The following is a 26,897-nucleotide window of genomic DNA, read 5'->3' as shown; positions in this document are numbered from 1 at the left end:
CTGCGTACATGTTTCCTTATCTTGATTACATGAACTACAGAAACTTAATTCATGCTATGTACCACAGTTAAGAAAGCAGATAGGCTGCTCTACAGCATGATTGGCTTGTACATTTGAAAGCTCAAATCATGAATTATAATTGCTCATTCCAGTAGTGTCTCCTCTGATTGGTAGTGGTTCTCCAAAGTATTGACAGGGGATTCTCCCATCATCTGCCAGCTGCTTCTTTTAAATGGAAATGCTGGGTTTCAACCTGGGATCTTCAGCACATGAAATCATGTGTCCTCCCCAAAACTATGTTCCTTTCCACAGTGCAAACACAAGTTTAGCATGTTTGATGTATGTGTTTATTTTTCTCCACAAGACTTAAAAGTAGCTGAAGATCCACCTGAAGTAGACTCAGGCTACAGCACTGCAGGAAAGGATGCAGACACTTTCACCTGCCCAGTTTCCCCACTAGAAATTACATCCATGAAGCTGATATTATTATTGGTGGTGGGGGGTGGGTATACTTATTACATGTTCCTGCCTCAGCTGGTGTTAATAGCATTTTTTTGCAGGAGGAGGGGAAGAGATTTTCAACAAGGAAATTGTGAAAAATAACTTCTGTCCTGAGGGCCTGATCTACTTGGTGGTGTGGGTTCCTTTAACTATTGGTAGGTGCCGGAGAAGTAATGGATCTCCTATGTAAAGTCAATTTGGGAGGTGATTGGACGAAGTGGTTAAAGGCTGCAACATGTTAATGGAAATTAAAATGCCTCATGAAATTATTACACTGAGAAGCCTGTGATACTGTGGAAAGCAGAGTGCCTCCTTAGGTTTGGCAGTATTAGCAGATCACATCATAACACAGTTTACATGTTCTTGGCAAAAAGGAAGTTGCTGTTGTTTTAAAAATGGGAATTCCAGTCAGTGCTACAAAGCATGTTTTATCAGATTTTATCAGCTTCCCCTCTGCATCAGAAACGCAGGCTTGTACTGATGGGCTCTCCCTAGCTACCGTAGAGCAGGTGGAGAACCTTTTAGTACCCACGGGCCAGATCTTTATCAGGATCTGCCTCACAGGCCAAATGTGTGGGCCAAATCTGACAGGTGGGCAGGAGCACCCACCTATCAAAATCCCTATCCGCTCCCATCAGCCCCCTGCAGATTAAAATCCCTTCATTGTATCCAATGGAGTAGTCCTGTTGTCACCTACGAACGTGACTGAGGCTGCAACCCCACCCCCCACTTCCCTGGGAGCAAGCCCCACTGAATTCTATAGGACTTACTTCTAAGTAGTGGACACGGTTAGGGTTGCCCTATATAACTCAGGTCCATTCATTTCAACGAGTTCTGAGGATAAGCAATCTTCGAGTTGCTCTGTACTGTATATTGTTCAGAATGTTTCCTCCACTCCTTGGCCTTGGGGAGAAAACACAGAAATGCTGATGGCATGCTTTCCCCCTCCAACTCGGGATCCTGGGGCGAGGCGGGGAACCAGCTGCTCAGATTGCAAAAAACCAAAGCGGCGGCGAGGGACCTACGCGGAGGAGGAGGAGGAGGAGGAGGAGGCAGCCGACGACCAAGCCCGCCTCCTTTGCTCCGCTCCCGGCTTGTCTCCGGCGCCGGCCCGGCCTTGCTCCGCCTCTTCCCCTGGAGGTTTGCAGGGAGACGGCAGCTGCAGACACGCTCTCCGGGCCCGACCAGACTCCTTGCAGCTGAGGTGAGCTTTTATCCCCCCCCCCCGCCCGCCTTCTTTGGTCTCTCTTCCCTTTCTTCCTGGAGGGAGAAACCAAAACGAAACGAGGTTCTGGGGCAAAAAAAAAAAAAAAAAAAAAAGAGGAGGAGGAGGAGGAGGAGGAGGAGGAAGAAGAAATGCAGCTGGAGCCGGCTAAAGAGGAAATGGCGGAGGGGGTGGGGTGCCTTTTGCAAAAAAAGGGGGGGGAAGGGATGCGCATTTTGCAGCCGCCTGGGAGGCGCAGCCACCTCTCCTCGCCTCCCCTCGGAGGCCTCTGTAACTTGAGGCGGTCGAGGCAGCGTGTCTTGCCGCCTCTTGGAAGAAGAAGGAGGCAGCTCAGGCGCCGCAGCAGAGCACATGCCTGTGCCTGCCTACTCGGAAGTCAGTCCCGTTGGATTAAGTGGGGCTTACTCCCGGGTAAATTGGTGCAGGATTGCAGCCCCAGGGCGGAGAGGCCCAAATGGACGCCGCCCGAGGGAAGGGGAACAAAGGGCTCTTCCGCGACACGTGGACGGATGGTGGAGGAAGCCTTGCCCACGTGCAGTCGAACCGTGCCTGCCCCGGTGCTTTGGAGGAGGGCGGGGGGAGGGGTGTAGAATTGCAACTCCAGTTTAGCCCCATCTCGACTTAAAGGGTGCCAAATCCCCCCCCTCCCGCAGGAAATCCGCTCTCCATCATATCGCATAACATAGGAGTCAACTCCTAGGGTCCGAGGTCCCTTTGCTCCCCTCCCTTAAAATATTTGAGGGGGACAGCCCCCCCCCCCAGTTTATGGGCATTGCCATTCAAATACGCCATGCCATGTGATCAGTTATGCGGGGTGGGGCTTACCTGGGCCCCCCAGTGTTTTATTCAAGTTGGCACCTCTGTCGCATAATAACTTAAGCCCTACTAACCTGTATACCGGTATATCACAGTCACTGCAAGCAACCTCCCTAGTCATAGCACCATGGACTTGTTTTACGTTTTTGGCTTAATACGATCAGAGCCGTAGCTAGGTGATCTTGCGCCCCTGGCAGAATCCGTCCAAATTGTGCCCCCTACCCACGAACAAATTAGTTCTTTCCACCTCTCCTCCCAACACCCCCCATCCATTCAATTCACCCTCTATTTAAAACCTTTTCTTATGAGGCAATAATCGATATTTTTATTTATAGACATACTTTAGCCGGTTTTGTGCCCCCCCCCCTCACTTGCACCCCTGGCAGGGGCCCACCTTACCACCTGCTAGCTACAGCCCTGAATACGATTCCTTATTATCTATCTGGTGATGCTGCAGATATTTAAAAAATGGAACAAAGATCACACAGTCCGTTCCCTGGTTGCTTTTGTGTTCTGTTCGTATGCATTGGGTTGCCCTTTAAGATTTTCATGCACTTCCAACTTGGAAGATGAAAACTATATATTGTTACTGAAAGGATTCTTAAGAAATCACTTAGTGTGCTCCTAAGATGGCAGAGGGACGCGGGTGGCGCTGTTGTTGACCTCTTAATGTGGAACAGCGGTCACCTTGACGAACAGGAAGTACCTTGTACATTTTTTCACATGCCTTTCTCAACCTGATGCCCTCAAGATGTTGTCTGGCTCAACCTTTTATCGGCCCCAGTGAGCATAGCCAACAGTCAGGGATGATGGAATTTGCTACAATAGGTTAGGGTAACCTGTTCTAGGTTCTTCTGTGGCATTGGCCCTGCTGTAGAATCTTGCTTATCTGGATTGCTCTCCTTCATCTATAGGTTCATCTTCTGTGGTGGTTTGTGGGGATAATTCCAATCCTACTCACTTCTCTTAGCATTTCTTTTGCAGAGAGATAATGGCTTCCAACACGGAGCGCACATTCATTGCCATCAAGCCTGATGGAGTCCAGCGGGGAATAATAGGTGAAATCATCAAGCGATTTGAACAGAAGGGATTCAAACTGGTGGCTATGAAATTTATGCATGTAAGTTTAATCTTGGTAAATGGTGCAGTAAAGCAGGATTAGAGAACCTTTTTCTGCAGTGTGTGTGTGTGAGAGAGAGAGAGGGGGGGAGAGAGATCAGAGGCTGCAGGCCAGCAGTGGGCAGGGCCAGAACCAAAAAGTAGATCCACCCATCCCTCTCCCTTCCCTCCTGTCTAGCAAGCTGCTGAGAGAGGAACTTTTCGATCCTACCAACTGCCTGAACTGATTGCTTGCAAAGGGTCTGTCCTCTTTCTGCTGCTCCATCCATTTCAGCTTCTCCCACCCTACTCAATTGATATGTTTAGTCATGCTTTAGAACAGGACTGAGGTATACAACATTGGGCAGTAGTCATTCATCAATCTGAGGGACCCATCAAGTGAGTCAAGATGCAAGTTAACAGCAGAAAGCTCATTATTGTGCTATATATGAGGTGACATAATGGAACTACCAGTAAGCTCAAAATCGAAGGTGGAGATGGAGGTGTGAGCTTGTATTTGTGTTTTAAATTGTTATTTCTGAAATGATTTGAAATATTTCAACATTAGGATATCTTTTGCCTAAACCAGGGGGCAGCAAACCTTTTCAGCAGGGGGCCGGTCCACTGTCCCTCAGACTTTGTGGGGCGCCGGACTATATTTTGAACCCCCCCCCCCAAAAAATGAATTCCTATGCCCCACAAATAACCCAGAGATGCATTTTAAATAAAAGCACACCTTCTACTCATGTAAAAACACCAGGCAGGCCCCACAAATAACCCAGAGATGCATTTTAAATAAAAGGACACATTCTACTCATGTAGAATGGAAACGATGCCTTATGAGGAACGGCTTAGGGAGCTGGGTATGTTTAGCCTGGAGAAGAGAAGGTTAAGGGGTGATATGATTGTTCAGTCGTTCAGTCGTGTCCGACTCTTCGTGACCCCATGGACCAGAGTACGCCAGGCACGCCTATCCTTCACTGCCTCTCGCAGTTTGGCCAAACTCATGTTAGTAGCTTCAAGAACACTGTCCAACCATCTCATCCTCTGTCGTCCCCTTCTCCTTGTGCCCTCCATCTTTCCCAACATCAGGGTCTTTTCTAGGGATTCTTCTCTTCTCATGAGGTGGCCAAAGTACTGGAGCCTCAACTTCAGGATCCGTCCTTCTAGTGAGTACTCAGGGCTGATTTCTTTGAGAATGGATAGGTTTGATCTTCTTGCAGTCCACGGGACTCTCAAGAGTCTCCTCCAGCACCATAATTCAAAAGCATCAATTCTACGGCGATCAGCCTTCTTTATGGTCCAGCTCTCACTTCCGTACATTACTACTGGGAAAACCATAGCTTTAACTATACGGACCTTTGTCGGCAAGGTGATGTCTTTGCTTTTTAAGATGCTGTCTAGGTTTGTCATTGCTTTTCTCCCAAGAAGCAGGCGTCTTCTGATTTCGTGACTGCTGTCACCATCTGCAGTGATCATGGAACCCAAGAAAGTGAAATCTCTCACTGCCTCCATTTCTTCCCCTTCTATTTGCCAGGAGGTGATGGGACCAGTGGCCATGATCTTAGTTTTTTTGATGTTGAGCTTCAGACCATATTTTGCGCTCTCTTCTTTCACCCTCATTAAAAGGTTCTTCAATTCTTCCTCACTTTCTGCCATCAAGGTAGTATCATCAGCATATCTGAGGCTGTTGATATTTTTTCCGGCAATCTTAATTCCGGTTGGGGATTCATCCAGTCCAGCCTTTCGCATGATGTATTCTGCATATAAGTTAAATAAGCAGGGAGACAATATACAGCCTTGTCGTACTCCTTTCCCAATTTTGAACCAATCAGTTGTTCCATATCCAGTTCTAACTGTAGCTTCTTGTCCCACATAGAGATTTCTCAGGAGGCAAATGAGGTGATCCGGCACTCCCATTTCTTTAAGAACTTGCCATAGTTTGCTGTGGTCGACACAGTCAAATGCTTTTGCATAATCAATGAAGCAGAAGTAGATGTTTTTCTGGAACTCTCTGGCTTTCTCCATAATCCAGCGCATGTTTGCAATTTGGTCTCTGGTTCCTCTGCCCCTTCGAAATCCAGCTTGCACTTCTGGGAGTTCTCGGTCCACATACTGCTTAAGCCTGCCTTGTAGAATTTTAAGCATAACCTTGCTAGCGTGTGAAATGAGTGCAATTGTGCGGTAGTTGGAGCATTCTTTGGCACTGCCCTTCTTTGGGATTGGGATGTAGACTGATCTTCTCCAATCCTCTGGCCACTGCTGAGTTTTCCAAACTTGCTGGCATATTGAGTGCAGCACCTTAACAGCATCCTCTTTTAAAATTTTAAATAGTTCAGCTGGAATATCATCACTTCCACTGGCCTTGTTGTTAGCAAGGCTTTCTAAGGCCCATTTGACTTCACTCTCCAGGATGTCTGGCTCAAGGTCAGCAACCACATTTCCTGGGGTGTATGAGACCTCCATATCTTTCTGGTATAATTCCTCTGTGTATTCTTGCCACCTCTTCTTGATGTCTTCTGCTTCTGTTAGGTCCTTTCCACTTTTGTCCTTAATTGTGGTAATCTTTGTACGAAATGTTCCTTTCATATCTCCAATTTTCTTGAATAAATCTCTGGTTTTTCCCATTCTGTTATTTTCCTCTATTTCTTTGCATTGCTCGTTTAGAAAGGCCCTCTTGTCTCTCCTTGCTATTCTTTGGAAATCTGCATTCAATTTCCTGTATCTTTCACGATCTCCTTCGCTATTTGTAAGGCCTCATTGGTCAGCCACTTTGCTTTCTTGCATTTCTTTTTCATTGGGATGGTTTTCGTTGCTGTCTCCTGTATAATGTTACGAGCCTCCATCCACAGTTCTTCAGGTACTCTATCCACCAAATCTAAATCCTTGAACCTGTTCTTCACTTCAACTGTGTATTCATAAGGAATTTGATTTAGATTGAATCTTACTGGCCCAGTGGTTTTTCCTACTTTCTTCAGTTTAAGCTGGAATTTTGCTATAAGAAGCTGATGATCTGAGCCACAGTCAGCTCCAGGTCTTGTTTTTGCTGAGTGTATAGAGCTTCTCCATCTTTGGCTGCAGAGAATATAATCAATCTGATTTCGATGTTGCCCATCTGGTGATGTCCATGTGTAGAGTCGTCTCTTGTGTTGTTGGAAAAGAGTGTTTGTGATGACCAGCTTGTTCTCTTGACAGAACTCTATTAGCCTTTGCCCTGCTTCATTTTGATCTCCAAGGCCAAACTTGCCAGTTGTTCCTTTTATCTCTTGACTTCCTACTTTAGCATTCCAATCCCCTATAATGAGAAGAACATCCTTCTTTGGTGTCATTTCTATAAGGTGTTGTAAGTCTTCATAGAATTGATCAATTTCGGTTTCTTCAGCACTGGTAGTTGGTGCATAAACTTGGATTACTGTGATGTTAAAAGGACTGCCTTGGATTCGTATCGAGATCATTCTATCATTTTTGAAGTTGCATCCCAGTACAGCTTTCGCCACTGTTTTGTTGACTATGAGGGCCACTCCATTTCTTTTACGGGATTCCTGCCCACAGTAGTAGATATGATAGTCATCCGAACTGAATTCGCCCATTCCTGTCCATTTTAGTTCACTGATGCCTAGGATGTCAATGTTTATTCTTGCCATCTCATTTTTGACCACATCCAGCTTACCAAGGTTCATGGTTCTTACATTCCAGGTTCCTATGCAATACTTTTCTTTACAGCATTGGACTTTCCTTTCGCTTCCAGGCATATCCGCAACTGAGCGTCCTTTCGGCTTTGGCCCAGCCGCTTCATCAGCTCTGGTTCTACTTGTACTTGTCCTCCGCTCTTCCCCAGTAGCAAGTTGGACGCCTTCCGACCTGAGGGGCTCATCTTCCAGCGTCATATCTTTTATATGCCTGTTGTCTTTGTCCATGGAGTTTTCTTGGCAGGGATACTGGAGCGGCTTGCCAGTTCCTTCTCCAGGTGGATCACGTTTGGTCCAAACTCTCCGCTATGACCTGTCCATCTTGACCTGTCCATAGCTTGCCTGAGTAATTCAAGCCCCTTCGCCACGACAAGGCAGTGATCCATGAAGGGGTGATATGATAGCCATGTTCAAATATATAAAAGGATGTCATATAGAGGAGGGAGAAAGGTTGTTTTCTGCTGCTCCAGAGAAGCGGACACGGGGCAATGGATTCAAACTACAAGAAGATTCCACCTAAACGTTAGGGAGAACTTCCTGACAGTAAGAGCTATTTGACAGTGGAATTTGCTGCCAAGGAGTGTGGTGGAGTCTCCTTCTTTGGAGGTCTTTAAGCGGAGGCTTGACAGCCATCTGTCAGGAATGCTTTGATGGTGTTTCCTGCTTGGCAGGGGGTTGGACTGGATGGCCCTTGTGGTCTCTTCCAACTCGTATGATACTATGATTCTATGAAAAACATGCTGATTCCCAGACATCCATGGGCCGCATTTAGAAAGTGATTAGGCCACATCCAGCCCCCGGGCCTTAGTTTGGGGATTAGTTCATAGAATCATGGAATTGTATAGAGTTGGAAGGGGCCATGAGGGTAATCTCGTCCAACTCCCTGCAATGCAGGAATCTTTCACCCAAAGTGGGGCTTGAACCCACAACCCTGGGATTAAAATTCTCACGCTCTACTGACTGAGCTATCCAGCCTCGTGTTTTATTCAAATTTGAACCACAACATGGGTTGCAGATTGTGGATGATTTGAACTCAAGTGCTGTTTCACTCAGAAATGTTTTATTTTTGGAGGGGGTATGCTCTCGAGGGTACATATTTAGTGAAGGGTTACACTGTGGCCTGCATGTGTGTTGTCTTTTTAATTTAGCTTGTATAGCTGCGGGAAAGCTAAATATACCCTAGCGCCTATGCACACTTTTTGTAGCTTGCATAAGGCTAAGGCAGAGCAAAAACTACTTTAGTAAACAAGACAAAAATGCATCCTATTTTCAGTCTTGTGTCAAAATAAAGCCTTTCAGTTATACAAGCCTCGTCTTCGTGCTGTTTCAGTTTGGTAGTTGCCCCTTTCCTGCTAAGTACAGTAGGTTCTATTAAAACTACCTGTGTAACCCAATACATACAAGCTGGTATGACTTTGACTAGAAGGTTATACTGCGTAAGATAATACGCAACTTGTAAGGCAGCCGCATTGCTGGATGATCTGTTGGTACTGACTGTCCAAACTACCATTAGCTTGCTTTCTTATAGCCTAACTCTTCCGCTTAGTTACGAGTGCTTTGCTACTTGTTGTTTGGCACTGTACTATTTCAGTGTTAAATGTCCTGCTTGTGGGCTTCCAATACCATATGCATTTGTGTTAGCCACTGGGAAACAGGATACTGACTAGACAGGTTTTGCTTTGATCCAGCAGGACTCTTCTTAAGTGACTTAGGTTAAGTAGGGTTGGCTTAGAGCAGCTCCTTTCTGCAGTTAATCGTGAGGGTTAACCATCTCTTTTCTTATAGGCTTCTGAAGAGCTTCTCAAACAGCACTATATTGACTTGAAAGATCGGCCATTCTACCCTGGTTTGGTTAAATATATGAATTCTGGGCCTGTAGTACCTATGGTAAGTGTTCTTATATGTAAACTTAAACATTTCTTTTGTTTGCCTCTTTAGACCGGGGTGGCACATACCTGATATTCTCTATGTGTGGTTCCAACTTCCATCAGCTCCAACCAGCATGGCCAGTGGTCATATAGTTGTAGCCCAGCTGCCACAGGTTAGCTTACCTTTCTCCTTTAGGCCTTTGTGGAAAAGTAAGGCAAGGCGAGATGGTGCAGGTTTGTACTAATTTATCAGTTCTGCTCTGCAGTTAATTCTGATTTGCTAAGAAGCCTCCTCTTGTGGAGAGCCAGCGTGGTTAAGAGCAGTGGACTCATAATCTGGTGAACTGGGTTCGCTTCCCTGCTCCTCCACATGCAGCTGCTGGGTGACCTTGGGCTAGTCACACTTCTCTGAAGTCTCTCAGCCTCACTCATCTCACAGAGTGTTTGTTGTGGGGGGAGGAAGGGAAAGGAGATTGATAGCCGCTTTGAGACTCCTTAAGGGGAGTGAAAGGCGGGGTATCAAGTCCAAACTCTTCTTGTTTCAGAGCAGAGGAAAGAAATACTGGATATGAAATCTTGAGGGTAGCTCTGCCTCTTTGGTGAGCAAGATCGGAATAGGCAGCCCTTTAGAGTGGATGATCAATTAAGATGGGGCCTTAACAGACCATTGGGATTTTTTTTTAATTCCACTCTGAATTTATTACTTTGTTTTTTCTTCTCTGCTAACAGTGGGTGAAACAATGAAATGATTGGCTCTTTCCAAAACAATTTCCTCTTGCAGTCTGTTAATGCTGCTGCGAATGTTGTGCAGCCAGACCCTAAATTGGTTTAACTAAGAAGTATATCCACTTGGAATTGTGGTACTTGCAAGTGGGCATGCTTTGAACTGGCCTCTTCATCTTTCAGTTAGAAAGGGTAGAGAAGGAAAAAAGCCCTAAACATTCCCCACCTTATTTAAAAAGAGAAACTCCCAGGACCTGCTGCACAGATGTACAGCAAGGGTGTAATTCAGTGTTGCGCCATTACAAGTGTTCTGCCTGCACGAGCGTATCAGTTGCCTGACAAAATGACACGTGCGCCCCACAACGTGGTCTTCTGAGGATCTCTCAATCTGCCAGTGCCTGTTTTATTTCATGAAGAACATACTCCATAAGAAAAGCTCTCATCACTTCCATCTGGTCAAGTAACATGGTTAAACGTATGTGCTAAACCAGTTTATTCTTGCAGGTTTGGGAAGGACTCAATGTGGTGAAGACAGGCAGAGTAATGTTGGGGGAAACTAACCCAGCAGATTCCAAGCCTGGCACTATCCGTGGAGACTTCTGCATTCAAGTGGGCAGGTTGGTACTGGGATTTATAGTTTATCTGTATTAAATACACCATACTGTTTAAAAGAGAAGACTGGGTAGTGAAAGCATACCCTCCAGCAGAATAAAATGCTTTTGTGTTAACAGGATAAATTGCTCGTTCCGCTTGCCTTGGTCAAACAGCTTAACTGTTCACTTTTTTAAGGTACTGATGATCAAGAGCTAGCTGATAGCCATTCATATACCTGTGAAACCACCCATACAGTTGGCCGGTCATTTGATTAAAGGTGACGATAGGTTCATTTTGTCTGTGTGACTGAGAAATCCTTTAAGCTAAATTAACTGACTCTTGTGGATACTTGCTTAGCACCCTGTTGTTTAGTCGTTCAGTCGTGTCCGACTCTTCGTGACCCAATGGACCAGAGCACGCCAGGCACTCCTGTCTTCCACTGCTTCCCGCAGTTTGGTCTGACTCATGTTGGTAGCTTCAAGAACACTGTCCAACCATCTCGTCCTCTGTCGTCCCCTTCTCCTTGTTCCCTCAATCTTTACCAACATCAGGGTCTTCTCCATGGAGTCTTCTCTTATGAGGTGGCCAAAGTATTGGAGCCTTAGCAACCTAGACATTTCAAATGTGTAGGCTTAGCTGTCAAGTAGTCTGTTCCAGATTCTTATTTCAGAAATGTCTCTAAATGCTACACAAGTTTTGTAAAAGGAATTCCTTGATCTTCCCTGTAGGAACATCATTCATGGCAGTGACTCTGTGGAAAGTGCTCAGAAAGAGATCAATCTGTGGTTCAAGCCTGAAGAACTTGTGAACTACAAGCCTTGTGCTCATGATTGGGTTTATGAATAGATTAGTCCTGGTGACGAGTTCTGCCTTCTTCCAACGAAGCATCTCATTCCACCCACCTGCTGTCCTGGGAGCAATTATCACAGTTATCTTTGTGATTATTGACATTAAGAAATAAAATATGAATTATTAGTTGTTTTCATTTCTTCATTAAGAGAAACGAAAAGGTAGCGTATGAACAGTTTCTGTTGTAGAATTACTAGGAGTGTCAGCAAATTAAAAATAGCCTGGCAAATGTAACTATCACAGATTAAAGCTTCACTGGAGCTTGTGTATTGTTTTTCAAAGTGGTTTGGGAATACTTTGTCTGCATTAGCCCAGATATGTGTTACAAATGGACATGTGTGAGAGCTCTTTTGAGGACCCTGAAGGAAGTCTAAGCTAGCTTGAACAATTCCTTTAAGACACAAGCTACAGCTTTCTTTTTCAAAAAGACAGTAGATGAAATATCCTTACCACAGGAATGCTTTCAGAATCCAAGATCAAGCCCAGCAGTACTATAGGAGAGCCATGTTTTAGAAGCCATAATGATGTTGGCTGAACACTGCTGATCAAATTTGACAGAGCAGGGAGAAAGCTGGTGCTAATTTAAGAAATTTCAACTCCACCAATTTTAAGTGATTAAGTTGTGTGACTAATATTGGGTCTACAATTGAATGTTAACAGTGTGAGATTCTAATGTTCCAGGAACTGTTGTAGGAGATCCTAGGCCATATCTGATAATGGCTGTGTTTATCAAACCGTTTTGTTGTGAAAAGGGTGGCTTCTGGGCCTATAAACCCAGCACTGGATTTGGAAAGGAAAAATTATTGTGTATGCCAACATGTCTACCCAATCTCAACACATGCAAGTCACTAGACGAGAGGTCTTTGTAAGTAAAGTATTGGAGAATTGTGGAATAACATCACTACCTCACCTTGGAAAGCAATGTGACAACAGACACAAGCTTGAGTCTTGCATTATTAGTCCTAAAAAGCAGAATCTATGGTCAATTAAAAGAAGGACCAATGAGTACGAATTCAGCATGCTCACATGAATTAGTTACCGATTTTCCTTTCTAGCTGAAGTGTTTTTGGAACTTGTCTCAAGTTATTTTTAAGTTTTACTAAAGTTGATACAATAAACATCCAGGGCCACAGTATAAATTACTTCTAGCCCTTTAAATGTCTCCAGTGGAAGGGTGCCTGCTAGCCCTTTCCCACATGCCTTCCACACAACCCTACCAATTTCGGGACAACATAAGAATTGGTGGAAGAAGAATGGGTGGAGGAAAAATGGACCATGCTCAACTGATGTTTGGAAGTTGTGGTCATGTGGCTGAGTTTTAACAGACAAGTTAAATCAAGACAGGGCTGTACTGATGCTTATTGGACTGACTGACTGACTGACTGACTGATAAGATTGCAACTTCACCATGAGAACAGCAACCTTATTGGTGTTCTGTTTGACCAGGCTCTGGTTTTCTAAGCAAATTGCTGCTGTTAAGGATTCATGTTGGCGTCCTGAAAACGAGAGAGGAAAAAGTCTACCCACCTGGCTTTACTTTTAACATTTTTATTTTGTGTAAAAAAGGCAAATTTAGTGAATTATTTTCATCTTGTACACAAAGTTATAATCTTTAATGCTTTTTTCACATCCATGCTTGAAAATTTGCAGTCTGGTAAAAATGAAAGTAACATTAATTTCATCAAAAGCATTTTTCACTGAGTTATATACATTTCATTAGAGGTTTTAAAACACTCCCATTTCACCACACAAGTTACCAGAAAATAAAAGATTAAATTTATACAGATATTGATCTATATCAAATACATACAGAAATGATGTAAAAACCCTATTCAACTTTTTTTTTTAACTTCTGCCCTGATTGTTTTCCCAGGGCAAAAGTCTATGCTTTTTCTTCTTCTTTTTTTATAAATGGCTGAGACTTTACTTAAATATGAAAATTAAAAAGAAAAAAATCAATTTAATCACAGTTTTAATCCCTTTCCAATCAAGGATTGTTACCAAATATATTAGCACCATAATACAAATATTGATGGGAGAAGGTGTTCACATCACATAAAAATGACGACGACAATAAAAACGAACAAACACTGAAACCCGTGTTAGTATCAATAGAACAAGAAACTGATAACTGCTTTTGCTTTTGTGAGATTCCGCAAGGAAATTTAAAGCAAAACGAAAAAGGGTCGGCTGTAAAAAGAAGGAGCACTTACAATGCAACTTGACCTTGTTTGTGGTGCCTTCTTGTTTATATATAAAAAAATGTGTGCCAAATACTGAAAAAAGCTGACCCTTTGCATCAGTACAGGCATCAAATCCCTGACCAACTCCCCCCCCCAATCACCACCACCCCAATTTTGTGTTAATTCGTTCACAGTAAAATAAAGAGAATGTTCAAGCTAAATTATACAAAAAAATGCATGCATACCAAAGCAATTAAACCCAGTACTAAGAAAGCTCACTGCCACCCAGTCATCTGCTGTATTAAGAGGCCACAGACAAATGTTGCTTAGAATCAACACTGAAGAAACAAAGCGAAAGAAGTAATAACCCCAGGGAACTAAGCTGGAACAAGGGAGTCATGAAGCAATTTTAATAATAGGTGTTTCCGCAAATAAGTCTACCATACACACGTTATGTATTGGGATGTGGTATTCTGCCTACAGGCAGAAATTGGGGCGTATTAGATTGGCAGTGGTACCAACTTAACATGCCTGCAGATCTACCACCAGAAACCCAAAGACTAGCAACATAGCACTAATCAAGATGATCACCCTTGCAGCATGATTCTAGGTCTGACAAGGTCCAACAGGTCCCTGGGACTATTTCAGGTTGATGTAAGGATCAAATGTGGCTAGTATGGATGTTCCAGGAGCTGCCATATTCAACAGAGGTAGAAGGAGGATTTCCACCTTTGATCCTGACAGACTGCATGACAAGCAGAAATTCAGCAGGTTCAGTGTTCAAAGCATTAAATGTGCAGTGATGAAGAAAGTTGTACCTTCTGAACTTCTGCCCATTATATAGTTGTTACGATATGGAATTTCTGTCAGGTAAAAAGGGGGCAATTCCACCTAAGGGTATGTTGTGTTGAGTGAAGCTCAAGATTGGATTTTATGACCATACAGGACTCAATTTACACACAAATCTAAGCTCTCTTTCTGGCAGAGGACACTAGTCCAGGCCTTCTCCTGTATCTTTTTTATATATTAAGCAGTATTATGCAAGTGGTCCCTACTGAAATCAGAAGAAATACTTGTACGAGTGCTACTCTAAATCTTTCCAAGTCAGACCCTATGAAAACACAGGCTCTGAATGCTAGCCCCAGAGCACCACCATCTTGACTATGCCAATCCTGCAGAGAGAGTATACTGCCTTTATTAGGTGTGAGCAAGACTAACAGAACTACACCTTAAAATGGGGCGAAAAATTGCTTCCAATTCTCTCTGGAGTCTCTGCCTTTTAGATCATTTTATCAACTGGCCTGATGGCATGGATCATCCTTGGTTTTGAGAGGCACTGGTTTAAGGATTAACAAAAATACCGGGAGGGCGGGAGGGAGGGAGGAGGATTTCTTAGGTCAGTTTGTACTGTGACTTTTCAAAATATTAGTTGAAATCTAGTGAACCCCTTTGTGGGTGTGTACACACAATGCAGTGTTTTGATCCCCTCCCTCCAAAGCAGCCCTCTCTTGCCACATTAGGAGCTGCCTTACAAACTGGAAAAATTTCAAAAACAGCTGCAATGCAGCATTTGTGGAAGGGGGCGGGCATTCTACCCAAGGAAAAAAAATGAAGGCAGCTCAGTTAAGCCGAAATCTTTTTAGAGACAGATAATATCTAATTATCACCTAAATTCACAAGTATTTGACACCTGATAATCAGTTTAAAAATATGTATACATGAAGCAGTCAAAAATGGCCCAGCTATAGGGGGAGGGGGGGGAAAGACTAGAAATTGTTCTCATACATTCCTATACTATACAGAAAAAATGTACTTCCAGTAGTTACAAAATTTTATACCATTATCCCCTCTTGCATAGAATGTGGTAAACCTTTGCATATCACCAATGGTATGTACCCAACAATAGAGCAAGATAATTAATAAAAGAATCAAAATTGCTGGTTTTCAACTTTCTATGCGTTTTTAAAAATTCAAAACATATGCCAAAAAAATCATCTCTGGGGCTTTGCAAGTTGCCAATGTAAAGCATTAGGCTTAAAGTGTGTAGAGGTTAATCTATAGGATTACTTTCTTCTAAGTCCTACCCTAGAGTCAATAATTGGACAGTTATACTGCTCTAAAGAGGACCTGCAATGACCCAGAAGCAGTTACAGAACATAAGCAGTTAATTCCTGAGAGTTTAGTTAATGAACCTTACTGGTAAAAGCAAAACTTGACACGCATCATTATCCTGTCACAACAGCACAGAGTGGCAATGTCAGCATGTTAGTTCTGAGAATGAAGCCATGTGCGAATATCCACACAGATTCAACTCTTGGAGGAAAGATTCCAGGTTCTTCAGCATTCTTGCCACATCAGTCATTACATGTTCTTGAAAACCTTCGCTTGAAAATGGGGTCCGCAGCCAAGTCAAAGAAAGCATGAGGCCTAAAAGCAGGGCCATGTCATCCTTAGGCAAGCCAGTTCAATTCATAACCCAAAAGCTCTTCCAAATGGGTAGTGAAAGCAAAATGTCATGTCCTCCTCTATTCGCCTCAGCTGTGTCTTCCACCGGGATGGAAAGCAGGCCTGTCACAAAGTTTCTGTAGAAAAGGGACTTTTGTGTCTGCCTCGTTTTCCTTACACAAGAATAAAAAAAGTCACCAACTCATGTCCATTTTGTAACCTCTCCAGCCGAAACGTGCTGAAGCTTTGCTGATCATTTCCATGAATATCCCGACATTTTAAAACGTGAACAGGAAACCACAATGCAGCAGTATCCAGCCCAAACACAATGGCCTCCAAAAAGCTTGGACCTCAGCTTCGTTCTCTAAAAATTTAAGCACAAACTCTTGAAAATTATGTTGCCACTTCCAGGAGGAACCCTTTCCTGACTCCACTCTTCCAACCTATTTTGGTATGTCCCATGATTTCACCATGGAAAAGACAGGGTATGACTAGTGTAGCTTTAAATTCAGAATCTCCCAGCTTGTACCAGAAGGCTCACTTGTTACAAACAGTTCATTTGCCTTTTTTTTTCTTCAACTATATACTACCACCTCATCTTCCTCAAAGGGTTTCCTGCAATCCTGCTATAATTAAGCTTTTAATTCTTACCAAAAAATTAGAATCTCATTTTTTTTAACAATGCACAATAAATCTGAACTCGAAAATATTACAAAAATTCTTTTAAAAGCTTCAAATACAACACAAGTGTCAATTTTTTTTAATAAATTGAAAAATCTCCCCCCCACTAAAATAGTTTCCTCATCCTCCAAAAATTCTGAATTGAAATCTTATCTGCAGTTAGCAAAGTGCCCTTAGTAGAAGCCATCAAACTGTATCGTCAGAATGGGAACATCAGTCTTGAAGAAAGGCTCATTTTGTACCATCCTGCCCTGATCTGCCCTTAGGGTTCTTGTTTGATGTAGTGGCTGGCTGACCCATTGCTTTCCTGATCAGATGCTCCTTGAAGAAAGTTGTATTCCTCTCCATCTAGCAACTCCTCCTTCAGCTGCAGTGAGGAGACTAAACATGAAAAAGGAGGTTTAAAAAAAATGAAAAATTGGTGAACATTTGAAGACACAGGGAGCAACACATTTGCTTTCAGTTCAGACTCTGAAATTTTCAAGCATGCTCCAACTTGTTGTTACCTCTGTAACAAAATGGAAACCCCCACAATTTAACACTGAAAAAAATTAAATTTTAAATTAAGTACAGACGTTGAAAAATACTGAACTCATGGGCTGTAATTGAAAAGGTGACTAAGAAAAGGAGGGAGGAAAGAAAAGGTGATTCGGTTATGACCTTTTAGTACTATTACTGTGGAGAGATTTGCTCCCCATTCAGTAGAATCCCCCTCTTCAAGCTACAACATTCCCACTCACCATAAGAAACTTTTGGGAGGAAAACGAGGCATTGATTGTTGTACGAATACAGCACAAAGGACTAAGCAGGGGGGACTGACAGGTGAGGGCCTGAACAAAAACTGAAGTTTGTTGATGAATTCCCCCTCTACACAGAAATCCCTGTATTAAGTTATTATCTCACTTTACTATTATCTATTACTTCCATTTAAAAAAATCACCAGTGTGTACAGTGGTGCCTCACTAGACGAAAATCATTTGTTCTGCGTGTATCTTCGTCTAGCAATTTTTTCGTCTAGTGAAGCACCAATACAAAATAGCGGTTTTCACACAACGGAAAAAAAAAAAATTTCCGTCTTGCGAGGCAGCCCCATAGACTTTTTTGTCTTGCGGGGCAGCCTTCCGCTAGTGAATGCCTTTCATCTAGCGAGTTTTTTGTCTAGCGAGGCATTCGTCTAGCGGGGCACCACTGTATTTCAACCTTTCTATTATTTGCTCTCACATGCATGCCCTTTTCTATTAACCACTATTAATATGTTAACAGACTGGGAAATTCAGGCTGAGAGTGCTTTTTCTTAAAAACACGAGTGAGATCCAGCTGAGATGGGATTTGGAACTCAGATCTTATTGGATCAAAGTCTAACACTCTGTGGGACCTCACATTGGCTTTCCTAACTAAAAGGCAAAGAAACAGGATGAGAAAGTACTACATTGCACAGTCAGTACCTAGAACAGGCATCCCCGACCTTCGGCCCTACAGATGTTTTGGACTAGTTTCCATCATCCCTGACCACTAGTCCTAGTTAGCTAGGGATCATGGGAGTTGTAGGCCAAAACATCTGGAGGGCCGCAGGTTGGGGATGCCTGACCTACAAGGTGAGCTTACTTATTAGAGGAAAATGTTATGTCAAGCTCCTACAAGCTAAGCTATTTGTGCTGTTACCCAACTTTTTAAAAGCTGATTGACTAGATGTTTCAATTTATTAAATGTGCACAAATCTGCTTACTAGTAATAATAATAATTCTGAAATTGTACTTTTCATTGGTGAAGGCACAGTTTTAAAAAATGTGTTAACTTTTCTCACATAATCTCCCAGCTGCTAAAATGGTACCCACCCCCCCCCCCCCGCTTGAACACATACAATTACAATAATTACAAATATGTAATTTCTTTTCAAATAGACAGGAATTAAGTGAAATTTAAATATAGGGGAAGTTAGGTACAGCAGTGTTCAGGCTGCTTCATGAAGAATGTGATGGGAATGTTGCAAAACCACACAGGCAACCCAGAATCCAGTCCCAGAATCCTGTGTTTTCACCCCAGTGATAGTTTTATATAGGCTTCAAAGTGGGACACAATCACAATTACACAGAGGTTTCAAGAAGGTTCGAATACTGTACATATCACATATGGGCCGTGACTAAGCCAAAACGTGCATGGACCCATGATAAACATCTGCATCATTTGTTCTACTCAACAGAAAAAAACCTCCCTAGTTTTAAGGACACACAGAAATCCAGCAAATTAGGGAGAAGCTAGGCTAGATTCCTTCTCCTAGTTTTCTGTATAATATATATATATAGAGAGAGCATTCAAGTCCCCACCTATGGTATGAAGTGCTACATCTCAGCCACAGGTTTATCACCTCAGTGAGCACTGGGCCTAAACCCAAGATACTGATCTTGGTAGATGATTGCTCATACCCATAACAAACACTTTTCATGACATCAACAAAACAAGCAGAATCATTCACTTGATAGCAGGCGTTTTGGTCATACAGTCAAATATCCTCTCTACAGTCTATGTTAATTAGGACAGCCTTTCATATATTTAAAAAGAACAGGCCGATTCATAATGAAGTACAGTGGTACCCCGCAAGACGAATGCCTCGCACAACGAAAAACTCGCAAGACGAAAGGGTTTTGCGATTTTTTGGTTGACCCGCAAGACGAATTTCTCTATGGTCGTGCTTCGCAAGACGAAGCATTCGTCTTGCGCGGTACCACTGTAAGAAGAACCCTCCCGCTTGCGCTGGCCCTCCCTGCTTGCCGCTCACTAACGATCGCCCTCCCCGCGCTCCCCGATCGAACTCCCTACACGCGGCTTCCTCCTGCTCGCCCTCCGCGCGCTGCCCCATCGCAGTCCCGACACCTGGCTTCATCCTGCTCACCCTCCCCGCGCTCCCCATCGCCCTCCCCACGCATGGATCCTCCTGCTCGCCCTCCGCGCGCTGCCCCATCGCAGTCCCGACACCTGGCTTCCTCCTGCTCGCCTTCCCCACGCTCCCCATAGCCCTCCCCACGCATGGATCCTCCTGCTCGCCCTCCACGCGCTGCCCCATCGCAGTCCCGACACCTGGCTTCATCCTGCTCGCCTTCCCCACGCTCCCCATCGCCCTCCCCACGCCTGGATCCTCCTGCTCGCCCTCCGCGCGCTGCCCCATCGCAGTCCCGACACCTGGCTTCATCCTGCTCGCCTTCCCCAAGCTCCCCATCGCCCTCCCCACGCATGGATCCTCCTGCTCGCCCTCCGCGCGCTGCCCCATCGCAGTCCCGACACCTGGCTTCATCCTGCTCGCCTTCCCCACGCTCCCCATCGCCCTCCCCACGCATGGATCCTCCTGCTCGCCCTCCGCGCGCTGCCCCATCGCAGTCCCGACACCTGGCTTCATCCTGCTCGCCTTCCCCACGCTCCCCATCGCCCTCCCCACGCATGGATCCTCCTGCTCGCCCTCCGCGCGCTGCCCCATCGCAGTCCCGACACCTGGCTTCATCCTGCTCGCCTTCCCCACGCTCCCCATCGCCCTCCCCACGCCTGGATCCTCCTGCTCGCCCTCCGCGCGCTGCCCCATCGCAGTCCCGACACCTGGCTTCCTCCTGCTCGCCTTCCCCGCGCTCCCCATCGCCCTCCCCACACCCGGCTTCCTCCCGCCACCGCCGCTCACTACAGTACTGTAAGTAACCGCTCTCCCCGCTCGCTTTCCCCACACCCGGCCCCGACTGGTTTTTTCCCATAGGAACGCATTAATTAAGTTTCAATGCATTCCTATGGGAAACCGTGCTTCGCAAGACGAAATTTCCGCAAGACGAAAAGACTTGTGGAACGAATTAATTTCGTCTTGCGAGGCACCACTGTATAGAGTTTCCATTTATAGTGAATGGAAACTGTAGACTTCATTATGAATCATCCTGTATTATTATGTATTTTTCTATGAGTATTACCCAGGTTTTCCTGAGGTTCTACTTTCTTTAGCCATCCCTCACATTGTGATTCCTAGATCCAAGTCCTCTTAGATTTGCTTGCTCCTTTCTTAAAACGGCATCACCAGAGCTTGAGTCTTCTATGAAGAGCCTCGATTCAGACTGAATAAAGCAGCAGCACTGCCTCCTTCATGTTGCACACAGTGGCTCAGGCCCACAAATCGCCACACGGAACACACATGATGTATTTCCATAAAGAGATGGATGGTGGAGTCAGCCTGAAAAGTTGCAGTCGTCTGTTTGGCAGATGATAACACACACACACACACCAACACACCCGATCTGACATGGATCTCCATAGGTGTAGCTCTGGGTGTTGCATGCCAGTTTTGGGCGGTGCAATGGATGTGACCTTTGCCTTTGTACAGTAGGATACACTCCAGCAAGGCAAAAGCACATGAGTAGGGTACAAGCAAGGCCTTTAAAGGTGTTGCCTAGGGAGAGCCTCATTTAGCCCCTAGGTCAGAGGTTTCAGTTGCAAGAGGATCTTTGCTTTTCACCTAGCACAGCCCCCTTTTGCATGTAGGGACTTGGTGCAGGTGACTGGAACCAGGAGACCTGCTTTCGTCCAGGATCACCCTTGCTAAATTGGGGTATGCCACTTTTAACAGTAATATCTTTAAAAAGTAAATCAAAACAGCATTTGCTGCCTTTTTGCCATGACCTTGGATTTCATTTTAATGGCAATTTGCCGTTCTATGTCAATTTGCCCCCGGTTTAGTATTTCCCCTCATACCACACTGGCAGTCTCACTTTCTCAAAAATAAACTTTTAATTTTCATACCCCTCTGTGAAGTTGTATGGTGTTCCCTACAACAATTTACTCTGCCACTTTGAATTCTAAGGTGCGTCCACTAAATGTACTTTGCAAGTTTTACAACTGGAAGTAATAATGGGGAAAATTAACGCATTACCTGAGGATGCAAATAAAGAGTTTTTTATGAAAAAGTAGACTCACATTTATTTTTATTTATTTTTAAATATGAGATGCAATCCCCTGGTTTGTAATGTAATTTGTTAATGCTTTTGTCAAAATGTATGGAATGCAAATTTATTATTATACCAATAGGATAACATGAATTACTTGAAGGGTTATATTGGTCTTGAATTTTTGTGATTTTACCAAGTGACATTCTTAAGTTTGCATCCAAAGAACAAGAAGTGGAACTCTGCTTGCACAAAGGGGCTTTTCTGTCTACCCCCTGAAAAACAAACCCTACACTGTCCCAACCACTTCTTGTCTAGAAGTGTATGGAATGGTCTGTAGTGGAAGAGAGAAACTGGAAGAATTTATCAGAGCTGCCTTTCGACACAAGCCTCTCTACAAATTCAGAATAAAGGCCTGCTCAGATTATAATATCATCTCCAATGCTAGGGTTATATGTTTTAATATTCCCTCCTACACTGTTTTTTTAAAAAGTTGTTAAGTTTGAACTAGCTTGCTAGAAATAAAGAGTATACTGTACATCTCCCCCATACAGATTAGTTCAGGAGATCTGAGACTACCAAGCAGCCCACAAGCTTCATGCAGGTGGGTCCTTGTGTGTCTGTGAAGAACAGCAGGAGCTGTGGCTATAAACAGCAGGTACCAGTGGAGTAACACCAGCCCTGCGAGGCTGGGAGCTGATCTGAATAATTTGCCCGGTGAATCATTCAGATCAGATCCCAGCCTTGCAAAGTGGTGCACAGTTGGGGCCATCACCCTGGCAGCCCCCCCCCCAATGTTACACCCCTGGGTGGTCCTACTCAACATTCAAAGTTGGTCTACGGGAGCGGGGCATTAGGGATCTGGTCCATTGGCAGATCCAGTTCCAAGTTCCATGTTCAATCCCCTAGTGAACGCTTTCAAAAGATCTCAAAGGAAGTACAGTCAATTTAAAAGACTGCTGTACGTATTGCCAACTATCTATGGATATTTGACTTAAATATTTTACAGTTCGATGCACTAATTGTACTGCTGCTTACTGTTTTGATACAGGCAAACCAGCAAAACATGGTCATCTGTCATGGATGCTTTAGCCGAGATTCCTGCATTGCAGGGGGCTGAAATAGATGACCCTTGGGTCCCTTCCAGCTCTGTGATTCTATGTTATGGGGAAGGTGTGCTATATCTGATGCAATGGAAACAAATATGGCTCAGACAAGTTTTTTTTAAGAGAGTCTCTTCCGTTAAAAATGTGATATAACAGTCACAGACAGCTGCATTAAAACTGTTGACATATACAGCCTTTAATAAGAAAGACAATATCCAAGAGAGCCAAGTAACTGATCATGAAATAACTAAAAGATTAATAAAAATAATCCGAGGCTCTGGCTGGCAAAAGGGACTGATGTGGGAAAAGAATATACTGTAACTGCTATTTTTTTCTTTTATGCCTCTTCTGAAGCATCCATTACAGGCAGCTTTTGATGACAAGATGGCAAGTTCAGTTGTTTCTTTTGCTCGGATCCAATATTGCAGCTTACTTTACAAATATTGACATAAATAGTCTTTGAAAAGTGCAAAGGAGCATGTTGTAATGCAGTCTCAAAAGTACAACCTGTTGCTACTTGGAACCTTACTAAAACAGAGGTCACTTGGTTTCGCTCTTAGTATGGTTCTATCTCATCTTCCTTGCTGACTCACATTCCTCTGCTAAATAAAATTTAAAAAGTTTAAATATTAAAACATGACATTAGAATTATACACATTCTACAACATGCAAAATAAATATTTACTCAATTCATTTCTCTCCCTGCCCCCCCAATTCCTAGCACACATGTATGTCACTTTTAGTAATCACAGACTGCTGAACTCTTTTTCCACCCGTACATTTTGGCAGACTTACAGGCGTAACCCACCTGCTGTACCTATCCCTACAAGTCGAGTGGCTTTCAAATCTCTCAAGGAGAGGGAGCTTCATGGAGGATCAAATGGGGAATGAAAGTAGACTGCAATTGTCTCATATTCTATTCCATAATAATCAAAGACTGAGAGCAGCTGGATTTCAGGGTCACAATGACTCCGAAGAAAGGACCACATGTCCAACATGTCTACAAAGGCTTTAGATCTCAAAAGGGCAATCACTTCCATGCCAATTGCAGAACACGTCTGAAACGCTGGGAATCTTTGGGTACAATAACTCTCTGGGCAGTGTACCAAGGCCAACAGTAAATCGCTTTTAGGATTTTTTAGCTTTGGGATTCTTCAATTACATATACCTTATGGAGGTATAAAGGAGTCTCCAAAGCTAGACCACCTGGGAAAAACACATCCATGTTTCAGGGTCTCTCAACTCACTTAAGCATGTTCAAAACTTCATGATGATTTGATACAAATAGAAGGTTCATTTATCAAACAAGTTTGTTAAGTTTTGCAAAGAGTATTATATTCATGGGTCACTACCATCAGGGGCATCAATCATTTTCCCATTACCATTATATAGCTATTTCATCTTTCTAATAAAGGCAGTAACTAGGATGGAGTTACAGAAGAGCATGCAACCTATTTATTTTGTGCAAGAGCTCAGTAAACAATATCATTTGCTTCAAGCTCCTGTTTTATTTCTCTTAGCTTCAAAGACAAAAAATACTGGTGATTTACAAAATGACAATAGCATGGGGGGAGCAGATATTTTTCTTTCTATTAGTGCAGTAGCAATTGGAGTCAAGGCAGCTCCTCAGAAACATGAAGAAAATAACTCAGCTGCAGCTACATAAGTTAATTAAAGTTAGAAAATATAATGCATGATAATGAAGTCTTGTTGCTCATTATAATGCTCTCAATTTTCATCTTACACCACAGGAAATATTTTGTTCAGTTCATTATAGTTATTTCTATTTGGCAAGAGGACCTAAATTTAAGGTTACAAAATTCATTATAGAGGTATCCTCCAATGCTCTTAATATCTGCACCAAAAAAGGGTGGGGGAACATGCTGTTTCATCATCACATCATTCTTTCATATTGAAAATGGACCTCTCACATGTAGATCCCAGTAGTGAAATTCCACAGCTACAGTTCAAAGTAAGCTGGTATTATGGCACTACCTTAGTAATTGATGGAAGGAAGCATAGAGGCTAATTTCATCCCTATCATCAAATACCTGTTTTCTAATCTTTCAACATGTCTGAGACAGTGGCACAAATAAAGCATTTCATCCGAAGGATTAGAAAAGGGCATATTGCAAAAAGAAAAGCCATCTCAAAAAGCCACACAGCCGGGCCTGGCTCCTACATACACAGTACAATACAAGGAGATACTGTATATGGGACTCTGATATTTTATTGGTTAGGGTAAACATGGAGAATTCTCAGAAGGCAAGAAGGTAGCAGATATATGCAAGTTTCTTCTGAACTTTTGCAAACTCACTGAGGTCCTGTAGCATTCCCCATCACCCCCCAGCCCATTACCCTTGCAACCTTGGAAATTCAGTGCATTGTAGACCCTACGTCAAATCAATTAACACCATATGTATGTATAAAAATGGGACTCATTTGGGGACATTGCATCTTCTCCAAGAGAACAGTCTCTCAAAAATTACCTAAAGGTTTTATGTTTTCAGTGCTGAAAAAATGCAACCAGTTTTACAATTCTTAACATTTAAAATACAAACAAAGTTAGTAGTTTGAACACTCAAGGAAACAAGACCAGCTTTTAAGTAGCGAGGTGAGTTGCCACTGAACAATGCATCTGTATAGAGATGTTGTAATGACCGAAAAATGAGGATGTATAATGAGCTGCGCTTGGCCTTCTGCCTATTGTTTTAAATATGCCATGGGTCTTCAGTATGTTTACTGGGGTAAGACACTTCATTCCTGTTTGTGAGATGTGGAACATTTTTTGTCTAACCAACAACTGTAGTAAGTATATGCTCCATATAGTTACAACTATCCAAGAAGTAGGAATAGTTAAAGCTAGGGCTAGGTGAAGAGAACATTGATAAATAAATCAAATCCTCAATTTGTTCACCCCAGCAGAAGCAGGTAAAACTGAGTGTCTTTGCAGATTTTTGGTTCCTTGTTGTTCAGAGATCCTGTGCACACTGCAACCTGCTGCATGGTGTAAATGGGACCTTTCCTGCTGAATACCAGAACAGCTGTTTGGGCTGGCAAGCAAAGACTGACTCATGTCAAGCAAACTGCAGCCTTTGCAGTGGCCTTTATGCGCAGGAACATACCAATCATGCCACGGCTACATGACAATATGCATCTGTGGCCATGCCTGAAAATTGCAAAGCCCCTCCTGGAACACGAAAGATCCTACAACAGATTCTGGTTGAGTCCAAATTGGGTTATGTCCAGAAAAGAACCTCCCAATCTAGCCAGATTTCTGCATTAGTTAGAATTCACAAGGAAGGAGAGCAGACCCAACTTGTTTATATTTCTAGGGTTGAAACCTAGCATATTTTATAACCTTTTCCAAGTGGGCACCTTTATTAGCCCCAAGGTCAACAGGCTATTTTGTTTCAACCTAAATATGGACATTGACAAGACTTTAATGAGCCTGCCAGTATCCTTTGAACATGCAGTGCTACCTTTTCCACTATTAAGCCCAGCAAGGTACTAGTAAGTGGGGGAGTTCTCCATAGTGGAGTTCTGAATTAGACTGACAATATAAGCTCCTGCATTTTCTTAGAGGCAGCTGTCTACTTCAGACTAAATAAGCACCTATTTCCACACTAAACACTGTTGAGAGTAAATTGCTTTGTACTTTCAATTCTCTTATATCTGGAAAGAGGCATCTGTGTCAACCATACACAGTTTGTATTGATCTCAAGTGTGACTCAATCTCTTTCATTCTGCTCATTTTCTCCTGTTTGTTATATATGTGCTGCCGAAGCAAGCACTTCTCCTGTTCGTTGTGTCAGAATGATAATCAGAATAGTAACACACAACAGGGACTTATTTTAGGAACATATAAATGAGAGAATTTCTCGTTTTGAAATCTGTTTTCAGCTTAAAGAAAAATATGGCAAGCTACTGATGTTTTTAAAAATCTTCCAAAACTAGTTTCCCTCTTTTTTTAGGGTGACCATTGATTATTTTGGATAATCAATACATCCAGGATATAAAATAATATCCAGTGATAACTGAAATTTATTGGCACTTATTCACTTTGTTTCAGTATGTACATTGAAAGCACTTCCATTTAGTACATTTTGAAGAGATTTGCTGAGTTCTGAAGCAGCAGGAAAAAACAGGGACTCAACACTTGTGATTAATTCAATGAGATGGGCTCATGGGCTGATGCAAATACTGGAGGAA

General features: G+C 43.2%; 2 protein-coding genes across 12 annotated transcripts in view; one reads left to right on the top strand and one right to left on the bottom strand.

Annotated features, from left to right (window-relative positions):
- Positions 1-1,569: 1,569 nt before the first annotated feature.
- LOC117040976 (nucleoside diphosphate kinase) lies at positions 1,570-11,489 on the top strand. 2 transcript variants are annotated; one of them, XM_033139157.1, is made up of 5 exons: positions 1,570-1,705; positions 3,527-3,662; positions 9,115-9,216; positions 10,425-10,537; positions 11,243-11,489. In XM_033139157.1, exons 2-5 carry the CDS (start codon positions 3,534-3,536, stop codon positions 11,358-11,360), a joined length of 462 nt encoding a protein of 153 aa, XP_032995048.1. In that variant the 5' UTR covers positions 1,570-1,705; positions 3,527-3,533; the 3' UTR covers positions 11,361-11,489. The 2 variants fall into 2 exon arrangements, with proteins under 2 accessions (XP_032995048.1, XP_032995049.1); XM_033139158.1 differs by having other exon boundaries at positions 1,602-1,705; positions 3,513-3,662.
- Positions 11,490-16,557: 5,068 nt separating this feature from the next.
- MBTD1 (mbt domain containing 1) overlaps positions 16,558-26,897 on the bottom strand; it is a 47,779-nt gene continuing 37,439 nt past the window's right edge. For 8 of the 10 annotated variants that reach the window (XM_033139144.1, XM_033139150.1, XM_033139151.1 and 5 more), the window contains one exon: positions 16,558-17,053. In XM_033139144.1, the coding sequence (XP_032995035.1) occupies positions 16,935-17,053 (119 nt within the window). In that variant the 3' untranslated portion in view covers positions 16,558-16,934. Of the gene's footprint in view, positions 17,054-23,089; positions 23,288-26,897 lie in introns of those variants that run through there. The other 2 variants (XM_033139146.1, XM_033139152.1) reach the window with 1 other exon arrangement.

The sequence above is a fragment of the Lacerta agilis genome, chromosome 2, assembly GCF_009819535.1.
Source record: "Lacerta agilis isolate rLacAgi1 chromosome 2, rLacAgi1.pri, whole genome shotgun sequence".
NCBI classification, from domain to species: Eukaryota; Metazoa; Chordata; class Lepidosauria; order Squamata; family Lacertidae; genus Lacerta; species Lacerta agilis.
Note: the sequence above shows the minus strand (reverse complement) of the source record. Positions and strands in the feature narration are given on the sequence as shown.